Source organism: Electrona antarctica, assembly GCF_951216825.1.
Source record: "Electrona antarctica genome assembly, chromosome: 11".
Taxonomy (NCBI): Eukaryota; Metazoa; Chordata; class Actinopteri; order Myctophiformes; family Myctophidae; genus Electrona; species Electrona antarctica.
Genome location: NC_136792.1, coordinates 32626919 through 32642215, shown reverse-complemented (window position 1 = coordinate 32642215; position 15297 = coordinate 32626919). Strand labels below are relative to the sequence as shown.

The 15297-nt window shown below is 41.6% G+C and overlaps 1 protein-coding gene across 1 annotated transcript in view; it reads right to left on the bottom strand.

The window, feature by feature from the left end:
* The window catches only part of veph1 (ventricular zone expressed PH domain-containing 1), a 143889-nt gene that overhangs the window by 60444 nt on the left and 68148 nt on the right, over window positions 1–15297 (bottom strand). The window contains exons 8-9 of the mRNA XM_079513815.1: window positions 5766–5986; window positions 639–863 (exon numbers count right to left, since the gene is read on the bottom strand). Of these exons, the coding sequence (XP_079369941.1) occupies window positions 639–863; window positions 5766–5986 (446 nt within the window). The remainder of the gene's footprint in view (window positions 1–638; window positions 864–5765; window positions 5987–15297) is intronic.

Genomic DNA, 15297 nt, shown 5'->3' with positions numbered 1-15297 from the left:
GAATAGTTGAATATGCACTCTCTATTTCTGGAACAGAAGTGTCCATACTGTATGTTACCACCAAATTGTGCCATATATCAGATATTGTGCTAGTTATGAAGTTACATTACATGGCCTTGTGATTTGATGATAGTGTATTGCGGTATGAGTGCACGCACACACATGTCATACATACATACATACATACTGTAAATACTAAACAGATCCCCTCTAATATCAAATACAATGCTTTTTCTTATGCCATGAATCATTCCCACACATGATAAACAGTATACAGTGTCAGTCTTTAATGGAATCCTTCATCTAGTCACTGCATGACATACTGACTCACCTGTTGAACTGTTGAACATCATCTAGTCACACTGGTATATAGTGCCTTTATCCAAGCCGCTTTACATAGATTGTGCATTACATTCACCCATTCACACACATTCATACACCGATGACAGAGTAAACCATGCAAGGCACCAACCTGCACTTCGGGAGCAATTAGGGGTTCAGTGTCTTGCTCAGGTACACTTCAACACTAACTCTGGGGGAGCCCGGGTTCGAACTGGCAACCTTGCGGTTCCCATCTGGCCACTCTACCCCTGAGCCACCGCCATCCCATCCCACTCTGCATGACATGACTCACTCACCTGTTGAATCTCATCTCCCTCCGCTCGTCCCTGGCGGCCTGTCCCAGGCTGTACCTCCTCTGGGGGGCGGGCGACTCCTCCTCGTCCACCTGCTCCTCCTCTCCCACCTCCTCCCCCATCTTCTCCTCAAAGGCCTGGATCTTCACCTGCAGCCTCTGCTCCGAGACCCCGCTGAGACCCCCGGCAGTGCAGGGAGACGGGGAGCACGCCATGTCCTCCTCAACCCTGGAAGAAATGTGTAAATATGCAACCAAGCATTTTTACTCTTTAATTAACACTAAGGATATTACTGTGTATAGCAGACTAGCAGTACGCACACACACGCATGCACACACGCACGCGCGCACGCACGCACACGCGCACACACACGCATGCATGGACACACGCACGCACGCACACACACAAGTGGTGGAGGTTTGGAACGTGGCCCATGGACACATGAGATCAGATAAAGTTGGACGGACCATTGCATATTTGGATGGATTAATGTACTGTACAAAATGTCTCTCTCTCTCTCTCTCTCTCTCTCTCTCTCTCTCTGTGTAACATTCCTCTCACTTTCTATTCCCGTCACTGCACAGTGAAATCCACAGTGTTCCTTTGGTCAAAATGTAGCCAGATACAAATGGATAAATGAATACTGAGGGTTTTATTGTGTGTTCTGCTGCCTATTTCTTATTCTGCCTTATTTCCGCATCCCCGGTATAGCTTCCATCTTTCAGTGATTAACTGATCTTTCTCACTTCACTTGGCCTCACTCTCTCCCCCTCTTCCGTTGGTACAGTAGTTGTCTGTGTTCTACAGAAGTGATTTTCATGTCAGGGACCCAAAAATGATGTAAAAAACTAGTGGGAAAGCATCTGTATCATTTTAGATTTTGTTTTGCATTGGATATTCAAAAATAGCAGACATACAAGCTGCAAGCTTACCATACAGCTGCTATTTCTGAACATTTAATGAAGAATCTTGCATGAAAAGGTTTGAGAACTACTGATTTAGGAGGCATTTGTAGAATAATTTAGCTGGGAGCCTCATCAAGGGTCCCTAGGCTTTCCCTGCACCAAACATTGTGAACCTGGCTTAACTGATCTTTCTCACTTCACTTGACCTAACTTTCTCTCCCTCTTTCTTTATAGTCATTTGTAGTGCTAGAGGTTGAAAAGTCAAGCAAATTATAAGCACAGACCATGTGAAATAAATTAGTGCATTTGGCACATTTCCATCAGGTCATCAGGTTTCTTCATGTGATTAATTCACCCGAAAATAATTATTTTTCAAACTGTTTTCTTTTTTTTTTCATGAGTGCATTCACACAGAACGTGAATATTATGCAGTGGAACAAGGTTGTTGTTTCAGAACACATACATTTATACGAATAGATTGTATGCAAAATAGTCACCGGCAATGTTATTCGTCAGGCCTTTAGAAAGTAAAATAAACTGTAAACTTACAGGTCCAGTTTTACACTTGCCTTATATGTTGTCTCGGTCATGTAGGCCTATATCTATGTGTATTGTGTTCCCTGGCGAAGTTTCCATATAGTTCTGTTCATGTCTGTCCCAGCTGTATCTCATTTCGTAATCACCCCTCATGTGTCTTGTTCCCCAGTCAGTCCTTGATGGGTCATTGTCTATTGTGTTAGTTGTCCTACATTAGGTTCTCATCACACCAGCATTGGACAATAAGTTAAAATTACCATTGTTTATTGGGTATCAGGTACGGTCGCCCCTAAACCATCTCGCCCCTCAATTTTTCTGCCGACCTCACGCCGACCACTCGGTCCAACGGTTCTTATATTCTTTATTTTGTTTTACTGAGAATAAGGTTAGAAATAAGTTTAGGGTTAGGCATAGTTTTACTGGGGTTAAGTTTAGGTATAGGGTTAGGTTTAGGCATAGTTTTACTGAGGTTAAGCTTAGGAATAAGGTTAGGTTTAATCGTTTAAGCATAATTTACTTAGGTTACTTTATACCAGGTCACGCAGTTCCGCCGACTATACGCCCGGGCGAGTTGGTAAAGGGGCGAGTCGTTTGGTATTTGTTTATTGCATATAGTTACGCCAAACCCAGACATCAGCTGTTGTGCAAGGTGACAGCATATAAAGTCACCGCGTCATAATTTAATTGATTTTATTATCTTTTCGAATATGATACTGTACATAACCTGACTGTAACATACGTACACAGTGAAATGGTCATTTCTAAATGTTACATTTAGAAATGACCATTTTACTGTGTACGTGAAACATTTAAAATGTATTCACGTGGTTACAATTACAAATGTAACAGAGTTAAATGACAGTAGGCCTACTCCAGACTGTCCAGAGTTATAATAGGTTTGAAATATATATGAAATATTAATTCGCTTTACTTTATTTCGTTTTTTTTATGTTGGTGTTTTACATGAAATAACCTACATGAAATCAGATATGATGGTGGAGAAACCAAAAGATGATTTGACATACGTAATTTGGTTTGTATTGTTCATTTTCGGTTTTATTTAACTTTCTTTTCAAACTTTTGTCCCACTTGGCATTTTACAATGTACATTTACGTCATCTTACGTCATCTTCTCAGTTCCTCTCAGACTCTCCAATCAATCCTCATCACCATAGTTTCATCTTTCACTTCTGTCTTCACTCTTCCATTTATCCACTTATCAAAACAAATCTTGCCATTTGTCCTACAGTATCTAGTCCTCTCCCTGTGCTGCCTCCCCTCTCCCCCTCCCTATCTCTATGGTTCTTCCACAAAGACCACAAGCAAAGCCTCTGGAAGCCACTTGTCTTGTCTTTGCACACAATGTTCTGGTTTGGATGGGACTGTGCGTGCCATTCCCATACGCCAACCAGCTGAATCCCGGTCCATATACACAATACAGTATAAACACACACCGCGACACCCACAAAGACAGAATGAATACACACACACACATGCATGTGTCCAATGCTGGAAGAAGTACTCAGATGTTTTACTCAAGTAGAATTAGAAATACCACAATGAATAAATACTCTGTAACAAGTAAGAGGCCTGTATTCAAGGGGCATCAAAATATACTGTGCTATAAGTACTAAAAATGTGTCAAAACTGTTTTGAAAATAGTCAGTACAAGCTGTACAAGCTGACAATGTGTCACATTGATCTGCTATTTCGAATAGCAGAAGTGTAAAATAATATTTTATACATTTGATTATTATACTATATTATAATATAATAATCAAATTCCACAGAGCAACTAGTAACTAAAGCTGTCAAATAATTGAAGTGGAGTTATTAAGATTATCTTTTACAAATGTGCCTCTGAGAATAAAGAAAAATGGAAATACTCAAGTAAAGTAAAAGTACCTCAGAATTGTACTTAACAGTACTTCCATGTGGACACATGCCCCCATGTGGGCATGTGCACATACTGTAAAGCACCTCGAGTAGTTGGATGAAAAATATTAATAATACGAAACTGATCATTTGTTTTGGCATGTGTGGGTTCCCATGGCTACAAATCTGATAGCCTATAGGCCATTTTCTTTCAGTTTTAATGGTCTATAAACATTATAGTATTGCAATAAATCCAGAGTGGTTTAAAATTACGAACGCCATGCTGTATGTTTGGGCTTTATATGGATTTTGGTTTTAAGGCTTTAAGTTGAACCATATGAATAACTGGAATACAGTTCTGGCCGGCTGTTTATGGAGAATCTTTGAACTACAGAGCTGACCTACAGTATAATCACAGTTTTATCTCCGGCCATAGTGTCGTAACATGTGGTGGTTCTTTAGAATCGCTGCATACGTTAATCATGTGCGTGTGTGTGTGTGTATCCCAGAGGTCACGTTGGGATCTAAAAACGGACAGCCAGAATGTCCGGCATGATCACAGTTTACTGGACATACCGGATTCAAACCATTATGAGAAATCATCTCAAAAACATGCATATGACCGCTGCAAACAGAGGGGTTAAAGGTCAGTTATATAAGTTAACTTAACGCTATTCAGACTATTTTGGATCGTCTATTTATAGCTCCCCACTCCTTTAACTGCAAAGATGAGCCTGCACAAACAAGAATTTCACCCATGTTACTTGTAATGTGATGTGACAATAAAGTTTGATTCTGATTCTGATTCTGATTCTTTGGGGTGTTTTTGTCACTGTATATTTGGATTTTCTCTGAACTTCGCTCATTAAACTAGTTGACAGCACTGTTAACGTGACAGATTATTTTGGCAGTTGTTGGTGACACAGTGGGCTGAGGAACAGACAATTTGAAATGTGCCTGATTTGTGGTGATAATAATGATAAATTGCCATGGTTTTATTTAGGGGGCCAAGCACGAAGTGCGTAGGCAGGCACCCTATTGTATTGATCATCACCGTTTTTTACAAAACTTGGCAGAATGGTAGAGGTTAGAGGGTCATGTCAAAATCCAAATGTTATTCCCATTGGCAAAAGAGGGACGCTATACCAAGCAAAATTAAATCTTTCAGCAGTATGACCTACTGTATTGTACAGCCATGAAACGTCATTGCACACATGCCTGCACGAGGCATAAATTTGCCATTTTGACCTGGGAGCTCCTCCATGATGCAATGACTATTTCAGTTTTATTACAGTTATTCTTAAATGGTGCATTTCTTCTGCCCCTAACTGCATACATGTTGTATGCTTATCAGCAGCCATAAGCAGAGGCTTGGTAAATGGTGCATTTAAGCGCTTTTATCCAAATGGCTTTACATAGATTGATAGATTGATAGATAGATTACATTCACCCATTCGCACACACATTCATACACCGATGACGGAGGAAACCATGCAAGCCTGCTCTTCTGAAGCAATTAGGGGCTCAGCATCTTGCTCAAGGACACCTCGACACTAACTCTGGGGGAGCCCGGGATCGAACTGGGAACTTCACCATTCCCATCTGGCTGCTCTACGTCAACTCTATACCCCTGATCCACTGCAGTCGGCTTGCCCTCCATTATTAACCCATGAAAACAAAACGTGGGCGCTAGAGAGCAAATGTCTTGTGGCCATATAGGCTCTGTGCATAACTGTAGTCCCAGGCTTTCAGATTTGTAAAAAAAACAAATCAGAATACTTTGTTCCACCACTGTCTGTGAATCTGTACTAACCTGCAGTGTATGTTAGTACTCTCTTCCAGTCTCCTCCCCAGGAGCCTGGCTATTGCTGTGAAGGAGTTACTCATCCTGTAGATGTCTTTAGCACAGCCTCCCAGTAAGGTCGGGTAGCGGTCTGTCAGGGCTCTGATCTCCAGCAGCAGAGTGTGGTGGAAGCTGTGCTCCATGCTCCCCAGGAGTGACACCAGGTACACCAAGGAGGTCCGTGCATGATTCTGGAGAGGACACCGGGGCAAAGGGGATAGAGAAACCCAGAGTCTGATGTCATATAAATTGCAGTGCAATGAGGTCTAGAAAGTAAAGTGAGTAGACCATGGAGTTTAAAGCCTGAAGCTACAACCACAGACCAGTGGTTGCCAAACCACTGGTGCCGTGAGACCTTGGGATTTTGTGACAACATAAAATTGTTTTGAATGTACTACATCAGCACCTTTAGTGCACTCGTTTCATAATACAAATGCAAATCCTGTACCCTAAAAAAGTATAGAGTTCCTAGTTAATCTCCCTTCTTTTTCACAGAAAATAGAGATTTACAAGTTCACAGGTAAAAGGTAACTAGCCGTAGGTACCAATGGATATGGAGCCATTTGGCCCATATGATACTGTAGGTCAGAAGCCTATCTCATGTTTGCCTACAGATCTTTATACAAGTTGGTGCTAGTATGTCACAGGAACTTCCCCCAATCCAACCCTTGATGCTAAGGTCCAAGCAAGGAGGCATTGGGTATACCATTATTTTGTTATTGTCTTTGGTCAGTAAACCCCATCCTTCCAGTCTCAGGGAAGACACTACCAGGCCACTGAGCTCACAAGGCATCACAAAGCATGAAACAGGGCTTGGTGGTTAAACCTTATATTTGACAAATAAATGTTTACAGAGTGATAACACGCGTTATAGAGGCTAGTTTGCAGGCAATACAGGCACTTTGAAAACCAGTGCCGTAGACTGTGTGCAGTGGTAGTCAAATGAAGAGCAATGGCAGAAAGGCAGACAGGTAAAAGACCGTGGAGAAGGTTAAACTCAGATGTGGAAACATGCTGTTTAGCACTGAGAGGCCAACCTCTGCCAACGAGCTACGCATATGATTCTGGTTAAGGGACCTGAGAGAGCGTTTACCCTGTTGTTGGCTGTTTGCTGACTAGGGTTCATGCCATATAGCAAGTGACTGTAGTGTAGAGTGAAGGGAGAGAGGAGTAAAGTGAGAGAGAATTCGGAAGGATATTGATGTAAGGATACAGCAGGAGAAGAAAAAAAGAAAGAAATGAAAGAAAAAAAAGAAATATAACAATTCTGTTCATTCTCTTTTTAGAATACCCCTTTGTATTTGTCAGGACTAGTCTTCTCGTTCTTCTCTTCCTCCTCCTTTTTCTTCTTCTCTGCTAAATGTAGCTGAATAGTTTGGAACGGGTGTATGCAGGGTACCGATACTAACTAGTAACTATACTATTGCATGTCTCGGTGATTTGACATACCTCTTTGATCTCATTAAGACAGTGTGCCTATACTATTTGCACTATACTGTACATTAAACCAATGTGTCTATCTTGCAGATTATGGCATATTGTATTAAAGCCCTTTAAAGCCTGAAATATCTTTGCTTATCTATAGATAGATTATCTAAGGCTTGTGTCAATTACAATTTAGTGGCATAACATTGTGTTGCACATTAAAATGCACCAGCATTTAAGATATTTTGTGATAAATGTAACAGCAGTGATACTCCCTCACTACATGTAGAGTTGCGAGTACAAATATCAGTGTGAAAAACCAAATAATTTTTCATTTTCTTCGTCATCTTTATCAGCTTTGTCCTTGGACGCCGTTCAGCTGCAGCATGCAGCAATATTTTTAATATTTTCTTAGTGCGAACATCAAAGGCAACCAAATGTTGCTGAATGAATGGGAGACCAGATGACAGGAAGGAAGGAGACAGTCACAGTCACAGTTCTGGGTGTCGCTGGAGGTTGAGGTAGGGATGACCACTACAAAACATAATTACACACTCATTTCCGTCCCTACTCCCGAATAGCTGCAGTGACACAATGTGATTCTTGCAAAATCGTGACAAACTGTAATAAGTGCAAACACATGGACTTGGCTGTTAGTGGGTGCTCGCAAAATACTAACTGAAACCGACCGTTGGAGTCCACATTTCCCAAGTGACATCACTCTCTGGCCTTGGTTGTATTCTGCCCAATGAAGCACTTGGGGACGACAGATCTAATATATGGCTTACAGTAGGATGACATCTCAAATACACAGACAAGCACGCACATGAACACTTGCTCATAAGTTAGCCAGAAAGCAATGACACTCACACACACACACACACACGCACACGCACACACGCGCACGCGCACGTGCACGCGCACGCACACATACACACGCACACGCACACGCACATGCACACGCACACGCACACACTTTTATGGTGGAGAACATAATGAGTCCAAGAAAGTTTATACAGAGATAAAAAAGTGATTAATTCCAAAAATAAATGTTAAGGAAATAGCTGCTCCAATACAAAATGTTTTATGGATAGGAATGGTTTTGTCCATAGAATAACAGCATGTTAAATTCCTCTCTGGTCCCAGCTTTGTCTTTGAAGTTGTTTGAGATTCTTTCTTGAAAGTCATTAGCAGTAACTGTGTTTTGTCAAGAGGCTTTAAGTGATTTAGGGCTTAATACATAGCATCTTCTGTACAATTCACAACCAGGAGAGGAAGAGAAGAGGAGAATTATAGTGGAGGACACGCACGCGCACACACACACACACACACACACACACACACACACACACACACACACACACACACACACACACACACACACACACACACACACACACACACACACACACACACACACACACACACACACACACACACACACACACTTCTTCCATTAACCTAATCCCTCTGAGATGTGCTCCAGGTTGACATTTGACTTAATAGTAATTTAACAGAGCTAATATCTTAAGTTATGTATATTCCCTTTCCCACAAGCAGCCTCAAATCTGTCATCTCATTTGTTTAGCTTGCAAATCTATAGGCACTATTATCTATTATCTGGTAATATGCCATAGCACATTTGAGCCAATATAACATACAGCTGCCTTGTGCGCATGTACATGTACTGTATGTGCTTACATCGCCAACTCAACATGTGGTTCCATTTAATCTCTCATTAAAGTGCTTTTTCTTATTATCTGAACTATTTTGTGTGGGTCAGAGATATAGGACAGTCTCAAGAGATCATCTAAATCAACATTTGTCCAAGTCCAGGCCTATGAGCCTAAAGAACAATCTAATGTTCACAGTAATTCACACATATACACAAAACCTGTACACAGTAATATCCAGAGTGTTAATTTGGATTACGGTGCATGAATCTTCATACTCTCAAGAGTTAATTCATAGATTTGATAGTGCATGTGTTCCTGTTCACTGCTGAACTCTCCCCTGCAGCTTCAAGGCTGGCTGCCTGGCTGCATGTTGTGATTGAAAGGCCAATTTATATTGTACTGTATATGAGGTACTAAATATGCAGAGTGATTTACAGTTCCCTGTCCTGCAATCTCCACTTTGGAGCGAACATGTGGTCATTGGTGTAAAGAAACTAAGTACATTTACTCAAGAACTGTACTTAAGTAAAATGTATTTATTATTATTATTTACTTTACTCCACTACATTTCAAATGCAAACATACATTAACCACTTCAGTCCTACACAATTGGCCATTAGAAAATAGCCGATCTACAAGCTCACAATGCTTCGCATCTGCTATTTTCAATAGATTTTATATATTCGATAACTGAATAATGAGCACGTTCTACTATTGGTACCAAGTACATTTAGAATCCCGTGCGTGCGTGCGTGCGTGCGTGCGTGCGTGCGTGTGCCACTTCAGAACTGACACAACATGAGGCAATGTCCCCAAAGACATTTCCCTTCATCTCTGCTATTTGGAGAATGCTTTATGATGGAAAAATCAATTGCTCAATTAACCAACAGCATGTGTTTATCCAGCTGTGACACACAATGTGTGTCACTATTAAAACACTGCTTTGAATTGCTGGAAAGTTCTGGAAAACCAACTTTTTATCGTAATCTATTATTTAAGAACCCTTCATGGAATACAATAGTATTGTGATTCATGATTCGGTAATGGCGACCAATGTGAGACCAAAGCACAATAAGGACACCTTCACCACTCCTCTCCTCTCGTTATCATCCCCACACCACCATTATTATTTTATTTATTTTTTATTTTTTCAGATTAAAACAAAATGGTCCCATATCTCTGGCAACTGCACTGCGTTTCTGTTTACAGTAACAGGTGGGGCAGATTGTGTTAATGGCAGTTCATGTAACATAACAACACCTACATTATTGACAAGCTAAGTGCTTAGTTATGTAGTAAGCCTGTAAAAATGTTCATAACAAAAAAAAGAGGAGGTGGAGGTGTTCAAAGAGTTTTCTGTGTCCTGGTCCACACATAAACTGTGATAGATTGATAGCCAATTGGACAGAACAGTAGCACACCTGTGATTGATTGATAGCAAATTGGACAGAACAGCACACCTGTGATTACAGGACTGCCCTTGTAAAGAGGACATATCAATTCATCATCGGTGGGGAAAATATAACCTTTTACTTTACTGGAGTATTTCCAATGTTCAGTATGTTTACTTCTACTCTAGTACATCTCAAAGGCAAATATTGTACATTTATTCCACTGCAATTATTTGTCAACTTTAGTTACTAGTTATACTTTGTAGATTTTGATAATTATTACAAAACATATAGTACTACTACCACTTCAGCCCTACAATTCGGCCATTTGAAAATAGCCGATCTATAAGCTATTTTCAAAATATTTGTTTTAATACATAGTACACATTCGAAACCTTGTGAAACGGGACAGTCTGCATAATGAGCACTTTCTACTTTTGGAACTTGAAGTACATTTTGAAATCAATACATTACTCAAGTAAATTTAGAATTACCGACTTTTACTTGTAACAGAGTATTTCCACATCGCAGTATTGATACCTTTACTTAAGTATAACATTTGAATACGTTTTCCACCACTAGAAAAACAAGCCTTACAGAACTGGGTTCATTCCAGTAAATCTCTGCCTTGTTTCCAAGGCCGAACGGGAGTGATAAATAACCACTGTCAGCTCTGCCATCAGTTTCCTACTGCAGGTAAACCGCATTGAAGCACGTAGGGAGAATTTAATGACTTGTTTTCATAGAGTGGTTCAAAAAGTTTAAAGTTTGCCTAAAGGATTTAAGTAAACAAATTACTTAACATTTGCGTCTCGTTTTAGATGCATTCTGCGCCTACAGTATTATTATGGGGCAGGCTGATTGGTGTCGGGTCACAGCACAGGTGTACAGCCAACAGGTTAATTCACAATATTGCGAGAGGTGTGGTGTTTTTCCGTACGTTTGTTATTTTGAGGACTCTGCCACTGGTATGGGAGGAGATACAGTAAGGGGTATGTTGTTTGTTAATCAGCAGCAGCACACTGCAATTTGGGGGTCAAGAGGTGATTTGCACAATCTACCGACCTCCTGTTTAACAGTGCCAGGGTGAAAAAGGTGTGTTTTTCACCCACCTCCACCCATCTCCACCGGGCAATTAGAGTGTTAACAGTTCTACTGCTTATTCCGTGTTTCCCGCATTATAATCAAAATTCCTACGCTGCCTGGATTGTTTTATTACCTTTGGGCTTTTGATCTGTGAAAATCCGGTCCAGATCCGTACCTTAGTTTGTTTTTGGACGATCGCACCACCCGCCATCTTGCAAAGCAGAAAGGGGGCTGGGAGGCTGTTGTAGTCATACAAAACCTCTGTCCGCTTGCATTGGACTCAATTTCCCAGAAGCCCTAGCAGCCCAGCATAAGTATCGATTTCCGGTTTCTTCGTCATAACATGAAGCCCTCTCCAGCCTTCTCCGCGGAACGACTGACTTTCTTTTTTATTATTAAAATTCGGCGATTTAGACACATAAAACAAATAGCGGGAAACGCGTAATAAGCAGGGCATATCGTTTGATCAATCAATTTAAGGCCCTGAAACTGTTAACTGGGGACAGGGAGGAACTCCTTTATATGGTCAGCACACTCTATAGTAGGGAGGATTATCACAACAAAACAAAACAAAACAAAAAGTGATATTTGAATGAAGTGAAATCACTGAATCTACCTTTAAAGCCAATTTGTCCAGAGCGAGAGTTAGAACTCCTCCACCCCCTTCAACACAGACCTGGCGCCACTAACTGCTAACTCTATCAAACTCATCCTGGGTCTCCCCATCAACAGCTACGTTCTGTAGCTGATTCTCAGAGCTGGTGGGACGATAGCCTCAGAGTTCTTTTACCTCAACCTGACTATATCTACGATCATCTCTTCCCTGGCCTGTGTCTTTAAAATTGAATGGCTCCTCAGTAGTAAAAACTTGGTTGTAGAATTATTTTTGGCTGCTTTCTTCTGGTTCTCCGTTCCATTGTTCCAGTGCTGTATCTGCGTGGAGCGTTACGTGAGAAAAAAAGATTACACTACATAAATAAATAAATATAAATGTGTTATAGTTATGTTACTTGTATGATTGTCAATTTCTCTGCATCATCCACAGAACAGAAATAATTATACTATTCTAGGCTATCGTTTAGCTTTTCATCACTATTCCTGGCCAGTTGGTTTAGCCGGAGCCTGGAATCGAACTAGTGACCTTGTCTTTAACAGGCGTCCACTCTACGCACCCAACAGTCAGCTGAAAAGCATAAAGCCTTATATAATAATAAAGACCATATATAATTCCTACAGGGGATATGGCCAGATCTGAGGTGGTCATCCAGCACGCAGGAGAGCAAGGTGACAAGAATGCCAGGCATTGACACTAAGTTTGCTTTCAGGTTGACCGACTGGGCAAGTACCTATATTGTGCCATTTTCACTGTTGCTACACTTAAAAATATAAAATAACAAGTGTTACAAACCCATAGTCCTATAGCTATGTAAGTATTTGGCATAAACATTGATTGGATCTTTTATCCGCCACCCCCAAAAAATAAAATTGAATAATTTTATAATGGACAATTTACTTTCCAGGCCAATGGGCATGACCTTTGGTCAAGTAGAACAGGACCTGTACTTGCGTGTCGGGCAACTAGTGCCTCTGAGACCTTATAGTATCAACCCCTTATAGTATCAACCCCTCGGGGACAGGGATCATACCCTTGACCTTCATGGATGCAGGCCAAACGGTCCATGAGCTATATCCCTGTTCAAAGTTTGCATTTTTCTATTGAGTGCTATAGCACCACCCTTTGATGAAAGACAGTTTCACTTCTTGACCGTTTTCCATGACTCTACCATTGCACCGAAAATCAGCGGAAGAATAATAGTAAAAGGTAGGGTCTTAATTAAGAAGGGACAATTATTAGCACTACGTGCTTGGCCCCTTAATAAAAGATAGAGAAACAAGAACTGACTAGTTCTTGTTAGCTCGAAAAAAACATAAGAAGCTTGCTAAAAACATGGAAGGGACCTTGGAGACAAGCTCAGAGCTGTTGTGTTTGATTACCGACCGATGTTTTCCAAAACATCACAGTGGTATAAAGACAGGGACCCCTCCAAGTGAGGACAGAGGCCGTTCCAAGTAGAGGCAGTGACCCCTCCAAGGGGGAGCTTACTCACACAAATAGTAGCTTCTATGAGTCACAAATTACACACACGCACTCAGTCACACACACACACACACACACACACACACACACACACACACACACACACACACACACACACACACACACACACACACACACACACACACACACACACACACACACACACACACCCTTCCTCTGAGACAAGGAACAATTTGGCCTGTCAGCTCCAATCACACCATTGTTTTAACACCAGTATTGGAAGCCGATCTGCTCAAGTAGTCATGCACGTACAGTATAATATGTGTCTCCTTGCGTGCGTGCGTGCGTGCGTGCGTGCGTGCGTGCGTGCGACGTGCGTGCGTGCGTGCGTGCGTGCGTGCGTGCGACGTGCGTGCGTGCGTGCGTGCGTGTGTGCCTGTACATCTTTGCGGTCTTCATTATTATATTGTTTTCATAAATGCCAATTTTATTTTTTATATTGGGGAAAAAAATCTGGTTGAAAGTGCACGGGTGTGGGTTTTATAAATATTTAACCAATAAAAATATTAACAAACTACAATTCCTAGTAAAATCTTGGAGATACAAGGTGTCCGGCCAACAGTGTGTGTGTGTGTGTGTGTGTGTGTGTGTGTGTGTGTGTGTGTGTGTGTGTGTGTGTCCGTGCGCGTGTCCGTGTGCGTCCGTGCGTGCTTTTGTTTTGAGTCCAAAACACAGGACGCACTCCCCAACCATCACTAGGAGGTCTTAGCAGAGGCATTTCCCAGAAATTGGAGCCATTCTTTTCCGAACGGCTCCGATGTGATGAAAGACATGACTGTGCGTTCCAACCAAACAGTGTGTTTGTGAGTGTGGCTTCGGGAGTCGTTGTCTGTGTGTGTGTTTGTGTGTGTGTGTGTGTGTGTGTGTGTGTGTGTGTGTGTGTGTGTGTGTGGGTGTGTGTGTGTGTGTGTGTGTGTGTGTGTGTCTGCCGATATGTATAATTGTATTCACATCACTCAATCTTCATATGATAGTGTTATTCTTCAGCGTGTGTGTGTGTGTGTGTGTGTGTGTGTGTGTGTGTGTGTGTGTGTGCGTGTGCGTGTGCGTGCGCGGGGGGGAGGGGGGGGGGGGGGGGGGGGGTTGGCAATGTTTTGGACATGAAAATTGCGGGAAAAGACCCTCTCTAAGGAAGCCATTGGCTAAGACCTTAAGTACCAGAAGGTTTCATAACCATTTCCATTCTGTGATCTGTAAGCACATGCGTGCACGTCTGTGCATGCGTGCGTGTCTATGTGTGTGGGTGCGCATGCATAAGGGATCACGTCCCATCTAAACGCAGGCATGTGTATCTTTCCCTGTGCCTTAATTTCCCCAAATTGCTCTTAAACTGCCTTAAATGCCCCCCGAGGGAGAGAGACTGTGAGCCCTCAGACTCTGTCCTCCTGTCACCTCACACATTGCTATACTTGTGGAGACATCAACGTTGTAGGACAGCATCAAAAATAGCTGAAAACAGCTAAAAAATAGCAGATCCAGCGACGCGTTAGGCTGCAACTTGTTGTGAGCTTGTAGATCGGCAGTTTACACCGGAACGCAACAAAGTACCATATATAATTCAGCCATAACCAACCGTAAGCCCTTAACCAAACCTCTAAATACCTAAACCTAACCTCAGACTTGAATCTCTTCCAAATGTGTAAAGCCATCTATACAAATCTTTAACCATAAAACAACAATGTTTATTATAAGGAGCAGGAAAATGGTACTCCCAAGTCAATGTCTCAAATTCTACTATACATGTGGGGACTTAACGGCCCCCACAAGTATAGTAATACAAGTACATGCACACACGCACACACGCA